Source organism: Gigantopelta aegis, chromosome 5 (assembly GCF_016097555.1).
Source record: "Gigantopelta aegis isolate Gae_Host chromosome 5, Gae_host_genome, whole genome shotgun sequence".
Taxonomy (NCBI): Eukaryota; Metazoa; Mollusca; class Gastropoda; order Neomphalida; family Peltospiridae; genus Gigantopelta; species Gigantopelta aegis.
The window spans coordinates 28,459,617-28,476,287 of record NC_054703.1 but is presented as its reverse complement, the minus strand read 5'-3'; the positions used below and the strand labels follow the sequence as shown (position 1 = coordinate 28,476,287).

At 37.7% G+C, this 16,671-nt stretch overlaps 1 protein-coding gene across 1 annotated transcript; it reads left to right on the top strand.

Annotated features, from left to right (window-relative positions):
* The first annotated feature begins 3,533 nt into the window (after positions 1-3,533).
* LOC121373569 (CBP80/20-dependent translation initiation factor-like) lies at positions 3,534-16,626 on the top strand. Its single transcript, XM_041500253.1, has 5 exons — positions 3,534-3,663; positions 9,681-10,287; positions 12,216-12,436; positions 14,507-14,598; positions 16,461-16,626. The coding sequence occupies exons 1-5, from the start codon at positions 3,550-3,552 to the stop codon at positions 16,594-16,596; spliced, it is 1,170 nt and encodes a 389-aa protein (XP_041356187.1). The 5' UTR covers positions 3,534-3,549; the 3' UTR covers positions 16,597-16,626.
* The last annotated feature ends 45 nt before the right edge of the window (positions 16,627-16,671 follow it).

Genomic DNA, 16,671 nt, shown 5'->3' with positions numbered 1-16,671 from the left:
AGTTTGCTGTAATTTTTAAGACGTTATCGACTAAAATAATTTTTAACGATTGTAATTAAAAATCAGATATATTTTTTTTGCATAAAATATTAGTGGCTGTATAATAAACGTGTTTCTGATCGTTCTAATATTTGTACTAAGTTAAATTTTATTTTGTTTCCTAAAATAATATAGTTTCGTACGTACGAAATTATTTGAAGACAAAATCCAGTTTGGGCTTACAAATATTGCACCACGGTGAGGTCACAGCACGCGCAGGGGTAACACACTTAAAGTATACAGCTTAACTTATGTTTTAAAAACTGTTGCACTGATGTTGTCCCCCTTGTCTTGGACCAAACTATCTAGCGAACAGTTTAAATTCCTGGGTTTTTTTTTTACGACGCCACTAAAGGCCCAATGAACATCTACTCTTAGAGAGGAGGTCACCCGCTACATATTTCCATTAGCAGCAAGGGATCTTATATATTCGCCATCCCACAGACTTGATTGCACATGCCAAATGATCGCATATACCACTGCCTATGGTATATCAGTCGTTGTGCACTGACTGGAACAAGAAATAGCCCGATGGGCCCATTCAGACCGCCGATCTTATCGGAGGTCGGACTCGGGATGGGCGTGTTCGAAACCCTAGTGGTATATGGGCACGTTAAACTAGTTACCATCATCATCATCATCATCATCATCATCATCGATGGGCCCATTGACGGGGATTGGTCCTAGACTTGGCGTCCGATAGTTAATAATTGTAGTTAATCAATGTGCTCTAGTTGTGTCGTTATACAAAACAAACTTTACTTTAGTTCGACATTTTAAGACAGAGTCGTGCGGATAATTGATTTCAAATAATAGATACAGACACATGGGCGTATGGGGACTATTTGATTTAGGGGGGATGGAGGGGTTGATTTGCCCGAAATTTTCCTCAGATAAAAACTGCCCGAATTTTCCCCACTGTTTTGCCCGAATTTGAGGGGGGGGGGGGCAATTGCCACCCCCACCCCCGGGGCGTACGCCCATCTTCAGACAAGACACCACCATTCCTAGTGGCGTTACTTTGTGTACCAATAATTTAATAGGGCCTCCACGAGTCCAAACTATGGCACTCGAGTATTCGAGGGTCAAACTCGACCCGGAACCGAGTACCCGACACTTACACTATATGGTGATGAGATTAAGGAATGTAGTAAAACAGCATTATGTATCTTAGTTCTAGCGCTGAACATGGATGCCAAATCATGCCATTGTATTGCATTTACAAACCGGTTGATACGTTCAGTATTGTGACGGACGGACGGCCAGATTAAAAAGAGAAACTAGCGCATGGTCGTATAATAATTGTGTAACTTATATCGTTGATTATCTACTGTTGAAATTATTGTCCTACATTGTCCATTGTGTTGTAGTTGATCATTGTATTCCACCTTGTACGTGTACTAGAGTCCTGTGAACGGACTCGAGTCTTGCTAGACTCGACCCTCGAGTACTCGTGGAGACCCTAGTACCAGTAATATCTTTTCAGTATTTCTTCGGTGATTACAAGCAAGTTGATCATTGTAGTATGTAACTTGTTATTTTGATTACTGATTGATAAACAATGCGACATCTCCAACGTCAGGAACGTCTCAGGACTGTAGGCATTGTCCAAGTTGGCACCACCCAGCGAATTGTGGCCCGTAGACTTAATGTGGCACAATCGGTAATTAGCTGAACGTGGGCCCGATATCAACAAACCAGAAAGGTGGATGATCGTCAACACAACTCCGGTTCAGGACCGCTTCAATAGGACTTACACGTTGAAGAATCGAGGTCAGTCAGCCAATCAACTCCGTGTTACAACTGGCGTTGGTGTCTGGTCAGACGACTCTACGTTACCCCACGTTTGACTGTGAGACATATTACCCAAACATTTGACTGTGAGACATATTACCCCACATTTGACTGTGAGACATTACCCCACATTTGACTGTGAGACATATTACCCCACATTTGACTGTGAGACATATTACCCCACATTTGACTGTGAGACATATTACCCCACATTTGACTGTGAGACATTACCCACATTTGACTGAGACATATTACCCCACATTTGACTGCGAGACATATTACCCCACATTTGACTGCGAGACATATTACCCCACATTTGACTGTGAGACATATTACCCCACATTTGACTGTGAGACATTACCCCACATTTGACTGCGAGACATATTACCCCACATTTGACTGTGAGACATATTACCCCACATTTGACTGCGAAACATATTACCCCACATTTGACTGCAAGACATATTGCTGCCAGACGTCAATGATGTAGACATTGGGCTAACAGGCGTTGGACTCGGGTAATGTTTTCAAACGAGTCCAGATTCACACTAGACTTCCATGATCGACGACAGCGTGTCTGGCGAAGTCCCAATGAAGGTTAACGTTCGTCCTTATGACCGATTTGGAGGCTCCGTTATGGTGTCGGGTGGCATCACCATGACTGCTAGAAACCAGCTGCATATTGTTCATGGGAGGGTCACTGGGCAGTAATACCATAACAACATCCTTGCACCGATCATTGCGCCCTTCGCACGTCAGGCTGCACGCCATTTGAAAAAACCCAAAACAAATTCAGAACAACAACGCCCGTGATCACCGGATTCTACTGGTCACTGCGTATCTGCAGCAACAGAACATCACCACACTACCGTGACCAGTCCTAATCCCAGACCTTTCACCCATTGAGCACATGTGGGACATCATCAGACGACGTCTTCGAGAACGTCAACGTCAACGTCAGCCAACCAATTGCCGCTCTCCAAGAGAAATGGGACAGGATCCCTCAAAATGTTATTGGACGTTTAATCAGGAGCATGACACGTTGGATTCGTGTGTGCTTGGCGAACCGCGAGGGATTTTACCCGTTACTAGTGCAAATATTGAAAACGTCAAAATGACAAATCACCCCTATTGGATATATGTGTGTTCTGCGGACCTACATCACTATCCTGACTATAACCTTTAATACGAATCCCATAATTGTCACATGAGTGCTTGTGTTTTACCATTACTTAGTATTGCAATAAAAATTAATGGTAAAACACAAGCACTCATGTGACAATTATATTGTGTTATAGTTATTTGAATATCCCTTACTTATTTTGAATATTATATTACACTAAAATTTTTATTCCTTTTAAATCAGCCCATTGGGCTATTTCTCGTTCCAGTACTCCACAAGGCCGTGGTATGTACTATCCAGTCTGTGGGATGGTGCATATAAAACACCCCTTGCTGCTAATCGAAAAGAGTAGCTCATGTGGGATGACAGCGGGTTTCCTCTCTTAATATATGCGTGATCCTTAACCACATGTCCGACGCCAAATAACCGTAAATAAAATTTGTTCAGTGCGTCGTTAAATAAAACATTTCCTTCGTTCCTTCCTTTTGATTCAATTGTATCCGTTGTTTAGAAATTTCGGTCTGTACAACCACACGTTTTGGTCAGGTCTAGTAGTTTGTTATTAAGAGTAGTCTATCTTGCATTAACTAAAGATGGCGGGAAGAGGTCGAGGACGTGGTAGAGGTTTGCTTGCAGCTATTAAACCTCAAATAACGACGGAATCGGGGGCTGGCGGCGATCACTCGTCTGCTAGGATCATACAGAGTGTAGGTTTAATTGGAACTGTCTCCCAAAGACTAATTTGCTTTCGAAAGAACATTAGCAGGGTTGAAAATTAACATAAAAACCATGGACTGTCAACTCGCTGGTCTGCCGTCTGGTCACCAGCAGCCTGAGCATGGCCAGTTGAAGAAAAATCTTACCGGCCCTTCTCAAATTCAGCTACCCCTCCAATTATCACATTGAAATTTAACTGAAGAGCCAAAATCAAAACTAGATTCATTTTGGGACACCCTAATCTGAATGGAGTCCGGCGATTTCGCCGTAAATTCCATATATACTACTGGGCGAAATCGCCGTACTCTATATACTGTTATACATATAAGCAGACGGAATGTCACTGTTTATTACAATAAATTGGTTATTATAATAATATTTAATTAATGTTTTGGGTTTGATACTGTTCTTTATTCCCAAGCTTTAGTTTTTTCTGTCATTGCTTTTGTTCAGTTTACTCCATATCAGCAAGGTTGGGCGAGATCGCCAACTTTTTGTGTACCATTTCATTGTACACTTACTTATTGTTTGAGAACATATTAATGTAACAAATTAATAAAATTCAAACTGAAACTCCATCTGTCTGTTTTCTGTCTTCCATACTGTTTACAACAAAGTTGGCCCGACTGACAGTACTTTAAGCTTATTATTATTCAGTGCATGTTTTGGGTTTGATATTGGTTTCTCAAAAAGTTGGGCGTGGTCGCCGACATGTTTGTGTGTTCCATTTCATAGTACACTTATATATTACAAATTAATAAAATGTCAAACTGAAAGCTTGTGTATGTTTTCTTTTTTCGATATGTTCTTTACATCTACAGTTTTATAGAACTGATCACATTAAATTACCAGTAACAGAAAACTAACGAGATAAGATACAAGGACAGATATAAAGATATATTGCTTATTAGCATTTCACGATTTCAGTTTCATTACAGGGAAATTATAATTCATTATAACAGTTTATGTCTATATGTTGATTAGAGTTCACTATTATTAGTGTTATTCGTCTTTAAAACGGTATGCACAGTGGTCACTGCGAGAAAACTATACTCACAAGAAACACTTTAACAGGCAAAGACAGAAAAAAAGGACACATCACATTTGATTTGAACATTGTTCGTATCATTTTATGCAGTAAATGATAGTAATATAAACATTTTAAATAATAAAATTCCTCTTTAGTTAGATATATATAGTACAGCGATTTTGCCCAGCAGTATATGGAAGTTACGGCGAGATCGCCCTACTTCATCTGAATGACGAACGACGGACAAATATTAACAATGAATGCTCCCTTCAACCCTTGGCCAAGTTGTAAACTGAATGACAGAAATATTGACAGACACAATGCATTATTTATGTGAATAATTATTATAATATAATATTATATCTATGGAATGCATATACTAGAATCATGTCATAGCTATTTAGAAAGAGAATGACAGAAGCCTAATTTATACTGAAACACTGACTAGGAAGAAAAACCCCCACACAAAGTTAAACGCCTTAACACGGTGACAAAATATAACTTTCAGAAATGGAATGACAAACGAATGACAGTCTTGAAATTCAAACTGTTATCCACTTAGGTAAAATATCTGACCGTTACCCCCCCCCCCCCCCCCCCCCCCCCCCCAAAAAAAAGAGATTAAAATGGATATGGATTAGAGCTACTCAGCTAGGGTTAGGGTTAGAACAGTATCTATGATATCATTTTAGAAATGGAATGACAAACAGAATGACAGTTGTGGAAGGACTAAAAATGTGATTCTGTGTGTATATTGTATCCGATTTCCCCTACAGTTTAATGTGCTTGGTTTCAGAAATGGAATGACAAACAGAATGACAGTCTTTTCTCTTGAAACAGTAATTGTTTTGTGCATACACAGTTTATTGACTTATCGTATACGCAAATATTTTCGCGGCTAAAATAATTCGCGATCGGGCTTTCATTTTACATTTTCGCGAGGAATTATTTTGGAACTGTTTCCCCCGATAATAAAATCAAAATTACCCATATTTCATTTGCCAAACTCTTTTCAATGACAATTTCACGCACATGCTGTCAGCAAGACGTCATTGTTGTATGTATGTCTGATAAGACATGTTATTGATGGAACACGCACATGCGATGCAAAAAATTTAAAAACGTAAATATCAGAAGAAATAACTTAATTATTGGTGGTACACAAAAACTTCCATTCAAGGTTACAAAGAACAAACAAAACTGAGGTTACGTAAGTTGACTTACGTGCAACTGTGTGTCACTTCGATCAAATCCACGTGACCAGGCAGGTTAACAGAATCACGTGACCTTGCAGACCTCTGACTGCTTGATTCTGATATGGGTTGGGCGTGTAGAGATAAGATTATATATTATAACATGAATTCCACGTAAACGTACACCAATCGACCAAAAATCTAAAATTGTGGAATTGCTCCATACTTGGTATTTTTTAATGTACTGATATCTTATATTAATGAAACAACAGGTTTTGGGAAATTCACGTCCGTATTTTTATTTTTATTGCGTCCCGAATGCAAGTTACAACCGGAAGACGGATAAAGTTTGTTGTGTTTACATTTTAAAAATATTTTCATTGAAGAAAATCTGCCGGTAGCACATCTTCTTTTAAAGGTACAAATAAATATTTGGTTTTGTTTTAATCAGTGAACCACGATGCACATTTTGATATATAGTTTATGAGAATGAATTGTGTAGGTTTTTCCACAGATGATTTATGTATATAAAGCAAGTTTTTATTATCTTTATATATGCTTGTAAATGAAAGAAAATGTATAAATCGCACGCATGATTCCGTCACGTCAAATATGTGATTCCGTCACAATCTTCATGATTGGTTGGTCTAAAAAATTAATCAGTTAACCAACAAAGGAAAGTAGTTTCATTTGAAGAGGTAAAATAGAAACATGAAAAATTGTAAGTTGTTCAAGTAACTATTAATAGACAGCAGAGTTTTATCTGTGTTTGTGTTGTATCGTAAAATTTTCCAAAGTGCCTGTGATTCCGTCACGAAAGTTCAGTCATTGATAAAATATTAACTTCTAACCGTAGACTCGTGGGTTAGGCCGGATAGTGCAGGTCAGCAAGGAAGGGGATCGAGTCCCCCCCACCGATTACGAGGAGACAGTTCGAGACAGACGTCCTACAAAACGAGGATCGAGTCCTATATAATATATCTGAGCTATATATGCTCATGATAAAAGAAAGTAGGTTACTTCAACTTAAAGATGCAAAAATGAGTCAAATGTGTGATTTCGTCACGTTGGAATTCATGATACGGTAAATATTATTATACCAAATCGGAAATAAGTTCGCGCGTAATTAAATTCGCGGTGCTATCAACGTGTTCGCGATTTTCGCAGTATATTTTATTCGCGAACATATTTGCGTTTACGGTAATTTGTTTGCATAGTCCCAAATACTATGCACTAATAATATTTAAGAAAATTAAAAATATGTATCTATGGTACATGTATCTGTCATTAATTCTTTCAGAAATGGAAACTGTATTGCAATATAGTTGATATTTTTAAAATTTAATATTTATGGGTTTTTTGTTTTAATAAAAGCAGAAGGCATAAACTTAACATAGCTTGTTTCAGTTAAATAAGTAATACTAAGTATATAAATAAAAATATTTGTAATATTGATTCCATCATAGACCTAAATGATTATATAAACCACAACATTTATTAGTAGCATAATGTTCGTCTTGGTCATTTTAATTTTTTAACAAAATACTAGTCTACTAGAACACCGGTGTGACGGGGCCACACTATTTATTAATTGTCAAATTCGGAAATCCTTACTATCAGGCTTTTCCGTTGCTGCTCACTTGACACGGAAGCTAGTGTACGTATTGAGTTGCAATGTTTCGGCAGATCGACCAAACCTGAGGTTATTGGCCGAAGTGTTTTGAACGATCGGCCGAAGTATTCTAAGTTCAGCGAAGTGTGATTCTCACTTGTTGGTTTATTTCTTTGAAGATGATAGCTGTAGCCGTATTCCAATGTAAATGAACAACAAATAATAATGTGTAAGTAACAAAACATTTATTTGTAATTATCGATAACTGGTTATTTTTATTGGACTTTTAACACATTTTGTTTAGAAGTTAGGCTATCTGTGCCACACGCCTGTCATTTTCTATCAGCCTTTAGCTGTGGGCTTAGTCTGACCACTTCGGAGAATGTTCAGTAGTTAGTTCTGGAATTGTTACGAGGCACTTGTAACTACCTATCAGACCAGCTTTATTAGCAGCAGAGGATGAGGATGCCAGGTGGGTGCAGGGAAATACACAGAGACTGCACCCGTCAAGGAAGTTGAGACCTAAAGTGAACCACGATGGAGGGAAATCCATGTCAACCCTCTCAGCTATTTTAGCTTTTGAAATATGGACCATTGCTATGTACATCAATTATTTTTTTACAAAATATCATTAATAAACTTGTGGGATATGTTGGTTATGTAGATGGTTGAATAAAGTACTTTTAGGGACCAATCAAATGTACATGTGTATATATAGTTTCAGGTAATGCAGGGCTTTTATAAAAACATTTAAATCCACTAAGCCATGGGATTAGCGATTTATTATTTTTTTTAGCCACGATTAAAAATTGACTAGCCCTACTTTAAGCTAATACAATTTTACTAAATAATAGTAAAAATGAGATAATCTATATGTTACTTAAAACAGAGACAGGGAGACAGAGCTTAACAACACTAACATTGGGTTGGGGTGGGGACAGAGACAGTCTAATTAAAATTAGTTCCACTATTACATACATGTATGTGGATCTAACAGCAACCCGTTGGAGCTCATGTCCAGTTGACCTTTCATTCGACCAATCAAAACCTTACTTGCAAAATCATGCCAGTGATTTGAAAAGAATTTGAAAACATTCGGGATTATGCCGAGGGTATACGAAATAATTCGGGTGAATTACGAAGTATGCCGGAAACTAATTGCAATATAAAATTTGTTTCAAGACGAACAAATAAACCGTGATGGTATAGCCATAAAATCTGTTTATACTAGTATACAATCCAGAGTTTAATTATTACTGCACTTTTCCCCCTGTTATTTCAATGTTTAAATAGACCAACAAGTTCGCCTATTGCATAAATAGTCTCGCCCGATATTTTTAGAATTTGTGTGCTCCCGAACAACGCTATAAAAGGCGAAGTGTAATTGGTCGATATTTAAATTGTTATTTATAGATGAAATGTCATCTGGACATGGGAGTCCACGCAATGCTGTTAGATCTACTGGCTAGACCCAGTAGAGCTAATTTTAATCAGATTTGGACAGGGTATTCATATTTACAAAATAAGATGAGACTTAACTGCAACATTTCACAAATTGCCGTCAAGCATGGCATTAGTAGTTATTTACTAGCCCAGCATTGAATATCACTAGCCATGGGAGTGGGACTACCATAATCTAGAAACCCTGAGTAAATACTTTGTTGATCCATTAAATAGATCAGTGGTCTGTGAGAGTATCATTATGGTTTTAAAGGGACATTCCTGAGTTTTCTGCATTATAAGATGTTTCCGACTAGCAAATTATTTCTACCATTAAACTTACATATTGAATATATTTTCTGGTTTATAATATCAGTGTCTGTATATTGAATGTGTTTCTGATCGTCTTAATATTTGTAAAAAGCCCAAACTGGATTTTGTCTGAAGTTAAATAATTTCGTACGTACGAAAAAATCATATTTTAGGAAATATGATGAAATTTAACGTAGTACAAATATTAGAACGATCAGAAACACGGTTAATATACAGCCACTAATATTTTATGCAGAAAAATATATTTGGTATGTAATTGCAATCGTTAAACAGTTTTTGTTAGTTGAGAACATCTTAAAAATTGCAGCAAACTCAGGAATGGCTCTTTAAGTGCGTGCCCTGCATCACTGTAATTTGAAATTATTCTTTTTATTTTATGTGCGTTTTTTTCTTCCTCAGGAAATCAAGTCTGAATCCGATAACGCAACATCACAACCGAGAGCATTAACAAAACACACATCATACGAACCTTCGTCACCATCCCCACCAACCCATGGCTCATTCACATCATCATTTTCCACGGCACCGCAAACATCAACCTTCATGGCAGCATCCACGTCAATGTCTGCCAGAAGTTCATTCCCTCTGTCATCGGCCTCGGCTCCCACGTCAGAACATTCAGCATCAGCATCAGCATCCACCCATCAAGACCATCCACAACCAGCTTCATCGGCACAAAGAGGTTCGGCATCAGCTGCAGCTACAACAACGACGACGAAAGGTTCTGGAAGACTTGGTGATCTGGAGGAACAGTTGGACAGATTGTGTGTGTATGATGAAGACGCGGACGATCGGGATGCGATGGAGATTGTACAGACAATGAAAGCTTTGATGTGTTCGTCCGATGATCTGAAAAAGGCGTCCGAGATGCTGTATCGTAGATGTGTCAGTGACGTGAACGTTGCAAAGACCGGTGCACTGATTTGCAACTCGCTCGCATCCATTGAAGTGGACGGGACAAAATTCCGGTCATGTATCTTAAGTTATCTTCAGAAAGATTTCGAAGGTACGTTTGTCAGGGATTGAGACTGCACCAAAGTCAAGATGATAACAGGGAACTAATTTAGTTTTTCAAAATCATGATTAGCAATATTTCTAGTCAATTGAAAATTGGTTAGCAACTACTGATTAATGTTTTAAAATTGTGTAGCGATCTTTGAAACGTAACAGGAAACATTTTGTTCTCAAAATCATGATTAACAATATTTCTAGTCAATTGAAATTTGATTAGCAACTACTGTTTAATGTTAAAATTGTGTAGTGATCTTTGAAACTTTCATAATGAATCGTGAAGAGATACTTAACAAAATGTTCCCTGGATAAACATTGGTGCGGTCTTCGCTCTCCTTAAATAATAAAATTCATTAAATATTTTATTGCCAGGTGATCAATTTGCAACTCTTCTGAAACTTTTCAGGATTTGGAGGGGATCAGAAGTCATCACTTGTCTTTCCTAGCAAAGACTGTTGGTGCCAAAATATGTATGCCCAAAACAACTGTGCCTAAATTAAGTACATACATGCTGATTGAAAAATTATTTTTACCTTCAAAACTACTGAAATGTTGTTTTAACAAAGTTAAAGTAACTTCAAATGCATCTCTGAAGATCAAAAGCTCATCAGCAGTTGTTAATTTCGAGTTGTGATTTTTAGTATAGGTTTATCGTGTACTGTTGCAGAGTTAAGGACGGGGCGTAGCCCAGTGGTAAAGCGTTCGCTTGATGGGCGGTCGGTCTAGGATCATTTAGTATCACCTGACTAGTGACAAGCTAAGGGCTGAGACGTAGCAGTCTAGGATCATTTAGTATCACCTGACAAGTGACAAGCTAAGGGCTGAGATGTAGCGGTCTAGGATCATTTAGTATCACCGGACTAGTGACGAGCTAAGGGCGGGGCATAGCCCAGTGTTCAAGCACTTGCTTAATGTGTGGTCAGTTTAGGATTGATCCCCGTCAGTGGACCCATTGGGCTAATTCTCATTCCAGCCAGTGCTCCACAACTGGTTTAAGAAAGGCTGTGGTATGTACTATCCTGTCTGTGGGATGGTGCGTATAAAAGGTATCCTCTCTCAATATCTGTGTGTTCCTTAACCATATGTCCGACGCCATATAACCGTAAATAAAATGTGTTAAGTGTGTCGTTAAATAAAACATTTTCTTCCTTTTTGTTGCAGAGTTATGACCGTTGAACTAGAAAATGTGTTGGGTCTCGTAGGGTACATGTATTGCTTTAAGCAGCATTCTCATTATGCGATTAGTCACACTGATTTGTCACTACAAAAATCAGAACATTTAAGACTACGATTGTTCCGATTTAAGCGATGTAATCGCATAAGATACCTGCTACATTTTTTCTAATACAGCAAGGGATCTTTTATATTCATTTTCCGACAGACAGGCAAGCACATACCACATCCTTTGATCAGTTGTGGTGTATTGGGTGGAATGATAAAAAAAAACCAATCAGTTGAATGGATCCACCAAGGCAGGGCACATTTCACGAGAACCGTTGTTCTGTTCGTGTGTTGGTTACGCAATTTTAAAATCACTAAAGCCGCCAATCGGTTACGTGGTGAACAATTACATTCTAAAATTAAAGGTACTATATATGAGTAATGAAAGTGAAAATCAATTTATGTTTTTAAATACATTTGAGCCACCACTGTAGCACAGAACCCTAGTTCAAGTGTTTTAGTATTAGGTAACTCTATTCACGTAACTTAACAATCAGTTACCTAAGTAAACCTCACGTGAATTGACTTCAGTTACCTAAGATTTTTAAATATTGTCCTCTGCGAAGTGGTTCAATCCTTCAAAGCATCTCAAGCAAGCACTCAACCAAATGAGATAAACACCACCCCCCTCGCATAATGAGAACGCCCCTTTAGCAGTCCTCTAATAATGTTTGTTCACTTTACGTTTTTTTTAATTTTCAGGCAAGGATGACCTACGAAGAGAGTCATCTTCAAGGTTTTTAGGATTTTTCACATTTCTGTGCCAGATATTTGGTGAGATGCGAACTGCGACTGGCGAACACTTCCGACCACTGATAACTCCGATATTTCACTGTGTCGACCTAATGTTGGGAGTTAGTGACAGAGATGTTCAAGCAAAAACCAAAGAAAATGCCGACGAGATTGAGTGTATTTTGCTGCAGGTGATGTGTTACTAGAAATGATGACAATCTAATTAAAATTAGCTCCACTGGTTAATTACTATTACCTGTAGATCTAACAGCACCCCATTGGAGCTCATGTCCAGTTGAGCTTTCATTCGACCAATCAAAACCTTACTTGCAAAAACATGACAGTGATTTGAAAAGAATTTGAAAACATTCAGGATTATACCGAGGGTATATGAAATGATTCGGTTGAATTACGAAGTATGCCGGAAACTAATTTCTATATAAAATTTCCTTCATGACAGAAAAAAAAACCTGTGATGGTATAGCCATAAAATCTGTTTATACTAGTATACAATCCAGACTTTATTACTGCACTTTTCCCCGTGTTATTTTAATGTTGAAACAGACCAACAAGTTCGCCTATTGCATAAATAGTCTCAACCGATATTTTTAGAATTTGTATGCTCCCAAATAACGCTATAAAAGGTAGTGTAATTAATTGTTTGATATTTAAATTGTTATTTATAGATGAAATATCACCTGGACATAGCAGTCCACGCAAGGCTGTTAGATCTACTGGTAGACCAGTAGAGCTAATTTTAATCAGATTGAAATGCTGATATCTCTCATTTTAGTGTGATTTTGTTCAGTTGTGGTTTTAGAGAGTGCAGGGCTTCTAAATTATGGTATCCCCACTCCCATGGCTAGTAATATTCACTGTTGGGCTAGTAAATAACTATTATTGCCATGCCCGATGGCTTGTTAATTTTTTTTTCCAATGTTGCAGTTAAGTCTGTTTTGTAAATATGAATATCCTTTCTCACCCCAACACCCAATGTTAGTATTTTTAAGCTCCATGGCTAGTGATATTTAATGTTGAGCTAGTAAATAACTATTATTGCCATGCCCGACGGCTTGTTAACTTTTTTGTCAAATGTTGCAGTTAGGTCTGTTTTGTAAATATCCTTTCCCACCCCAACCCCCCAGTGTTAGTATTTTTAAGCTCCATGGCTAGTGATATTCAATGTTGGGCTAGTAAATAACTACTATCGCCATGCCCAATGGCTAGTGGAAAAAAGTTGTCAAATGCTGCATTAAAGTATATTTTGTAAATATGAATATCCTGCCCCCAACCCCCAATGTTAGTGTTTTTAAGCTTTTAAGTTTTTAGGTGACATATCTGATTATTACTATTATATAGTAAATTTTATTAACTTAAAGTAAAGTAGGGCTATTGAATTTTTAATCGGGGCTAGTAAATTAAAAAAAAATCACTGATCCCATGGCTAGTGGATTTTATAAAAATTCTAGAAGCCCTGGAGTGACATACGTGTGCATGTACAATTCTTTCGCAGTTTTGTGGGGTCTATCACAGTGAACACAATGATATGTACATGGTGCCTATAATTCAAATCCTTTTTTTATGTTCATATAATTCTAACTGATAAATGGACCAATGAGAACACAGCAATTATGTAATCAAAAGCTAATTGGTTTGTGCAAACAGGCACAGCTGAAGCAAGTAGACTGGGATCAGGTTTCTAGGGGGATTCGGGACAGTGCTCCCCCCTCAATGTTTCTGCCAGAAAGAAATTATTGGGTATGGCGCTATGAAATTGAATTCACCCACAGTCAACAAGAGAGTATGGGGGACCTCCCCCAGAATGAAAATGGGTAAAGTTTAGGGTTAGAGTTAAAAAATCATACAGCAATTGTAAGAGTAATTAATTTTGTCAAAAAGTGAACTTTAAAAAAGAAAATATTGCCAAAAAATCTGGGTATGGTGCCATACCGGTTTACTTTCTGGCAGAAATCTCGCCTCTTAAAATTTTGAAAACTACAGGTAGATGTCCTGAAATGCAATTTCCTGTATTCTACAAGTAAAATTTGTCTCAGTCTTAAGATTTACTACCAATAATATTTTTTCCAGTTCCCTTTTGCTCTGCCGTGCCTGATGAACGGATTATAGTTGATGGTCAGTGAAATTCCACCTGATTCCCAACACTATGTCTGATGACATTCCAGCTTCTTTGGTTTTAATTACTTTAAATACAGAATTGTTTTTTGTTTTTTAAATAATCTGTATTTTGGTTCATTTTGCAGTTTCAGTCAGTTGGAAAAGAACTTGAAAATCTTGACGAAGAGAAAATGACTAAAACCATTGAGACGATTCGGATGAAAATTATTAATAATGGGTTAGTATTTGATTTGTGCTGGCCATAGTATTGTTGTGGAATTTTCATCAGATTCAGGGTCAGCTCTTAGTAGTGGTACGGAGTCTGTGACCCTCCGGAAATAATTACAGATTATATATCAAAGACTGAAGAATTATGTCCTTAGTGAATTAATGTTGTAAACTCAAAGACTTCGACGAGGGATTTGCAACATGAGAGATAAATATATTTGTTTAACTCCACATAGTTTAAAGTTTGTTTCGATTAACAAGGAAATGTTTTATTTAACAATGCACTCACACATTTTATTTACAGTTATATGGCATCAGATCTATGGTTAAGGACCACACAGATATTGAGGGAGGAAACCCGCTGTCGCCACTTCATGAGCTACTCTTTTTCGATTAGCAGCAATGGATCTTTTAGACAGTATAACACATACCACAGCCTTTGTTACACCAGTTGTGGAGCACTGGTTTGAATGAGAAATAGCCCAATAGGTCCACCGACGGGGATTGATCCTAGACTGACCGCGCATCAAGCAAACACTTTACCACTGGGCTACATTCCGCGTTTTGTTTAACAACACCACTAGATTAATTAATCACCAGCTATTGAATTTCAAACATTTTGGTCATTTTGACACTTCCAGTAGATCTAACAGCATTGCGTGGACTCCCATGTCCAGGTGACATTTCATCTATAAATAACAATTTAAATATCGCCTTTTATAGCGTTATTCGGGAGCATACAGATTCTAAAAATATCGGGCGAGACTATTTATGCAACAGGCGAACTTGTTGGTCTATTTCAACATTAAAAAACAGGGCGAAAAGTGGAGTAATAAACTCTGATTGTATACTAGTATAAACAGTTTTATGGCTATACCATAACAGGTTTTTTTTTTTTTCTTGAAACAAATTTTATATAAAATTTTGTATTGAAATTAATTTGCGGCATACTTCGTAATTCACCCGTATCATTTCGTATACCCTCGGCATAATCCTGAATGTTTTCAAATTCTTTTCAAATCACTGGCATGATTTTGCAAGTAAGGTTTTGATTAGTCGAATGAAAGGTCCATGAGCTCCAACGGGCTGCCCTTAGATCCTCAGGTAATAGTAATTAACCAGTGGAGCTAATTTTAATTAGATTGAGTGTGGAGCAAACAAACACAAGCTACAAATTGTCTTGAGTAATTATTATGTAGTCATAATAGCTGTTGATGCATGGTATTGTGGTCTATTAGTGTGTGCCCAATACCTCTGACTTCAGCACTCAAGGTTTCGGTTAGGGTTACCTCGCCCCTTAGTCCATATCAGTCTAGCCTCTACCAATTGACCAGTCCAGTTTGGGTGTTCCTAACAGAAGGCAAAGCTCCTGCTGGCATAGCTCTCTGGGTCATTGAGACATACAGACCCCCTCACCACGTCAAGGAATGGACTATGAAGGGGGAGTAATTATTATCCATATAGTTCAACATAACTGAGTTAATAATAATCATATGAAGCACACGTGTAATAACAAGTGTAATGACGTAATTTTGGGAAGCGACATCATAACAAGACATTGTTTATCCAGTCCTAGCTCAGACTGTGCCTTTGAAATATGACATCATTTTGTGGTCTCCTAGTTGTGGCTGAAACATTTTGAGTTGGGTCTTGTTATTCATAAAGGAAACAACAGCACTAATAATATGGATAATAAAGAAATTATTACACTCGCGTGCAAGTCGTACTGATTTTACGAAACTCATGTCAGGATTCATGTATTACCCTCACTCTCGTCGGGCAAGACAAAAATCCCGACACTCGTTTCGTAAAATCAATACGACACACAAGCTCGTATAATAATCTCCATTTCTTTTTACTTTTTTTTTCCAGAACTTCACCACAGATAAGATGTATATTGTTGGAATTAGTGGAGTGTTACGGCAGGAAGTTTGATCAGGCGCCCAACGACGTCACACGCTTTTACTGTGACACTATGGCCGAGATTCTGGCAGGGCTTGTTGTCTGATTCGTGTTGACATAAATATGTTATCAAGTTTACAGTTGTCAACTCTTTCATTTATTTAGTCTTTTTGTCTCTAAA

Coding starts and splice junctions, on each gene's coding strand:
- LOC121373569 (XM_041500253.1), top strand. CDS start 3,550: ATGGCGGGAAGAGGTCGAGGACGTGGTAGAGGTTTGCTTGCAGCTATT. Junction 3,664..9,680: donor CTGCTAGGATCATACAGAGT/GTAGGTTTAATT, acceptor TTTCTTCCTCAG/GAAATCAAGTCTGAATCCGA. Junction 10,288..12,215: donor TCTTCAGAAAGATTTCGAAG/GTACGTTTGTCA, acceptor TTTAATTTTCAG/GCAAGGATGACCTACGAAGA.